Here is a 4,432-nt window from a genome sequence, read left to right as displayed (position 1 = left end):
TCAAATTTAGGGGAGCTGGATTGTAGCCAGCAGGAATAGAAATTTTCCTGGTATCAGTAGAAGTAAACATCTTTAGTATTAGGGGAGGAACAGTGCCCCGTCGTTGGTGCCCAGGAAGGAATTATGTCCCATTGTTGGTGTTGGTGGGCAGAATAGTGTCTCCTTTCAATGGGATGAATAGTGTCCCAAGGGCCAGATAAAGCCAAGCAAAAAGCCACATCGACCCCAGGCCACAGTTTGAAGACCACCGATATATAGCATAGATATCATATACAGTATACTGTATAAACTGCTGAAAATTCTATGATTCAGCAAGTGTCCTTAGCCTAAACTTTTATTGAAATGTTGTATTTATAAGATTATTTTCTTAAAGACACTCAGCTTCTGAAACCAAATGGTCACTGGTGGCTTTTACATGAACCTTAGATTTTGTTCCAGTGTATGTTGCAGTGTGGTCACATTTGTGCAGTTAGGAAAAAGCAACAGAACCAAGATTAAGTCAAGACATGTCTATGATGCAGTCTGCATTCTTGACCGCATTAGTGTTTACAGGTTCTGACAGCAAAGTGTGTGATGTGGTGCAGGACCACACATGGAGATGATCTTAAACCATACAATTTTAACGTATATTTTCATCAAGAGAAATTACAAAGGCTTTTGGAAAATTTTACAAATGTTTGTTAAACCTGAACTATAACTTGATCTTTTACATTACATTTACATTAGTGCTTCCATTAGTCTGTAACACTTCTACATGTTTAATAGGAAAGCTCAGCACTGCCTACCAATTTGTCAGTTGATTCTATCTAACCAAAAATCCATACAGCTTTGTAGAACCTAAGATACTGCAAAAGAAGATGGGGGGTATCCCTCCTTTTGACACATTCAGCTGTCTGTGTTTTGTCAATAAACCTGACTTGCAGGAAATCAAATGACACCATCTATTGCGGTTATTCACAACATGGCAGTAGGTCAGTTGTTAAAGAAAAATGAAAAAGTAGTCCTAAACACGTCACCTATTGGCTGCAAGTTACACAGTTAGTCTGGTTGGAAAAAAAAGACACAAGTCTATCCAGTTCAAACAATAAAAGGGGAAAAAATTATATACAATCCCAGATACACAATCCTATACCCACAGTTGATCCAGAAGAAGGCAAAAAAAAACTTAATAAAGCATGATCTAATTTGTTCCTGCAGGTGAAAAAAATCCTTCCTGATCCCCCAAGAGGCAATCAGATATTCCCTGGATCAACTCTACCTATAAAGATTAGTATCCTGTTATATTCTGTGCATTTAGGAAAGAATTCAGACCTTTTATATAACAATTTACTGAGCTGGCTAGAACCAGCTCATGAAGGAGTCTATTCCACATTTTCACAGCTCTTACTGTGAAGAAGCATTTCCATATTTGGAGGTTAAATCTCTTTCCCTCCAAACATAAAGAGTGCCCCCTTGTCCTCTGTGATGACCTTAAAATAAATAACTGAACACCAAGTTCACTATATGGACCACTTTTGTATTTATACATGTTGATCATACCGCCCCTTAATCTCCTCTTCTTGGAAGTGGCAAGTAGGAAATATTCTCTTTATATTTAGGAAATAACAGAAACTTTTATTTTAAGTCCTAAAAATAAAAAAACACTGTATTGAAACATATACTGTACATACTTATATAGCCTTTATATACCACTCATTAGAATAACATAGCCTTAGGAAAAACACGGACAAAAGAGCCACATACCATTCCCAAGACAGGATCTTGGTTTCCCATGTTGCATGAGGTCTCATTTGTATATGTCTTGTGTATGTCTTGAAGATCACTCTTACAAAATCATTCATTCACTGACAAGGGAATGTTTTCTAGACTTCCACCATATGGAGCATTCACACAGAAGTGTGACAAGCTCAGGCTAATTCCACTGAGAATTAAAGTCCAAGCCAAAAAAATGTCACAAAAGACAAATGGAAAAAAAAATAAACCACAAAAGGAAAAATCAACTGTAATTATTTTAAATAAAATATTTAATTACTAATCATATCATAAGTGTGTCATCTATGTCGATAGCCCTTAAAATAATGTCCTTTATTCATAGGTGTTCATCAGACCCTGATTTTTAACAAAGTTACTGGTGTTTAATGCAGGATGCTATCTACATGCATTCTGTTCACATACCTGAGCATCACTCCTGGTGACTTATAAGGTCACGTAAATATTTAAACTAGCTGTCTATGTAAGCTCCTTTCCTGATAAAGCAAGTTTGCTTTACTTTTAACAAAAATAGACATATTCTGTAGTTGCTTAAGGTATGTAAAGTTCATATTTCTCTGAATTATTTTCCTCTGAATGTAGAATTTCAGCCACAGAGTCAAAAATGCTTCACTGCTCTAAAAACAAAATAGACAAACATGTAATCTATGAAAATACTTCTGCCTTATTACTAGGCTAAAATATATCTCTAGGTATACAGAAGATACTTGGCCATAATGGAAAGGATATTGAGTCAAAGAAGTGGTAATAGCATTAAAAATGCAAAAATCCTCCAGGTCTTCCATTACATAAGAAGACGGCTTTGTATTGTCCCTGAAGAGTCATTATTACTGACTCCTATAGGCTTCCTGCAGCAGATGTATGTGGAATACTATCTGTGTAGCCCCCAGGCTCATGGCTTCTTTCAGCTTCACTGGTCTGATGCTTTAATGATGCTGTACCTCCACTCGCTCCCTCATTTAAATTAGAGGCACCCGAGTGGTCCTCAGCATCTGCATTGTCTTGTGTTGAAGCAAATGTTTGAAAATCTGCAATTCCTGCAATGTCTTTGGTTGGTGGAATAAGTGGCTGTTCTGAGGTTGGTGAAGTGTCTGTTGTTGCAGGGGTATGACTTGTGTGAAAGGTATGCGTTGAAACAATGCTGCCTGATACAGAGCCTTCCATTCCTAAGGCCTCTACCCCTGAATCTGAGTTGATGCTTGTGGACAAAGTCCCAGTTTCTTTGTTGCTGTGTGTAGTAGCCTCCTCAGCCAATGTTTTAGATGAGGATTCTGTAAATACCTTGGGCTGTGTAGTAGAAGCGATATAAGATGCAGGTGGCTGGGTCGTTATATATTCCACACTGTCTGTATCCCTTGCCTGGTTCTCTGCATCAGCAAAAACTGAGGATTGTTTGGAGGGATCCAGAATAGCCCTTACCTTTGCGCTTGCAGTGTCGTTGACAATTGTGTCATTGGGTGAATGAGTAAAATTGCTGAAAAAATTAGGTAAGTAGCTGTCAGGGCTTGGGCTGCTATGAGCCGGCTCCCCCCTTGTCCGTACAGGCTTCCATATCAGACTGTAGTAGACAGCTAATAATATAGCAGCTAAAGAGACCGACAGCACATAAGCAAAAACCGTGGCCAATCTCACCCATTTCTGATTGGTTTTGGCTGCCATTTTGGCCTTCTTGTCTCCAGTGTACGTGGCAGGTCTCCCTCTTTCCATATTGGTAACGAAGTCTTTGTCCTTCATGATGCCCCGTTTTTTGGCTGTGTGCTCCACTGTGATGCCTGATCCAGGAATATTAGTACGAAGCAGATAATCTATAATCAGGTTTCAGCAGTAACAGATATTATTCTATTCTTCCTTGATTGCTTGTTTTAGGGCATGGATCAGACGGGGTACCATAGCATTTCATCTCTGCAGATGCAGGCATGGATGTAACGCAGCTTGCATCGGTTGACTCTTCTGGGTTTGGTGATTCAGTAAATGTCAAATGATTTGGTGCATGCATGGCTTCATCACACATGGATTTCTGTTTGATTTCTTGAGAAGAAAATGATCCATTGTTGGTCTCCCAATATAGATCTCTTCACTCCTGAACGGAATGATGCTGCTGCTTACTTCAGCAACACACAAGAGAGAAGCAGATGAGGAGGGGCAGGACTGCTCTTCTTAAAAGGGCAATCAACTGATGCTAGCATGAGGTAGCAATTGGTTGCTATAGCAGCGATCATATGCCAAACCTCCCTAGGAGCAATAAAACAAAATGATAAGAAAGGATTGAAAATCTTTTTTTTAATAAATATTTATTTAATCTTTTATTATTTTGGGTATATATGGCATATGACTTTGAACATTGTAAAAGCAACCAATGTGCTCTTTTTTTTATAGGTAATGTAGTATAACATACAGTATTCCAATAATCAATAGTTATAGATGCTCTAGTGTATATACAAAACTATGTCTTTGTTTACCTTCTTACCAAAAAGGGTAAAGGGTAAATAATGAAACACTTGTTACATTAGATAAAGTTGTACTACAGACTTCATTTTGTTTTTCATTGGTTGACTTAGTAAAGCAGTACAGCATACTCATCAATTGAGTTTTCACTTATGTTAGTGATTGTGATGAAAATGTGTAAGCAGGTGAAGGTTCAATGTATTATGTTTACTGAAAA

The 4,432-nt window shown here is 38.0% G+C and overlaps 1 protein-coding gene across 1 annotated transcript; it reads right to left on the bottom strand.

Annotated features, from left to right (window-relative positions):
* Positions 1-2,006: 2,006 nt before the first annotated feature.
* Positions 2,007-3,908, bottom strand: LOC149438506 (uncharacterized). The gene has a single exon (XM_089659781.1). It carries the CDS (start codon positions 3,502-3,504, stop codon positions 2,608-2,610), a length of 897 nt encoding a protein of 298 aa, XP_089515907.1. The 5' UTR covers positions 3,505-3,908; the 3' UTR covers positions 2,007-2,607.
* Between the last annotated feature and the right edge of the window lie 524 nt (positions 3,909-4,432).

The sequence above is a fragment of the Staurois parvus genome, unplaced genomic scaffold (genome assembly GCF_062004578.1).
Source record: "Staurois parvus isolate SC_StPar_1 unplaced genomic scaffold, SC_StPar_1.0 ptg001188l, whole genome shotgun sequence".
In the NCBI taxonomy this organism is placed as follows: domain Eukaryota; kingdom Metazoa; phylum Chordata; class Amphibia; order Anura; family Ranidae; genus Staurois; species Staurois parvus.
Note: the sequence above shows the minus strand (reverse complement) of the source record. Positions and strands in the feature narration are given on the sequence as shown.

Excerpts from the sequence above, each read along its gene's own strand:
- LOC149438506 (XM_089659781.1), bottom strand. The coding sequence starts at position 3,504 with ATGAAGGACAAAGACTTCGTTACCAATATGGAAAGAGGGAGACCTGCC.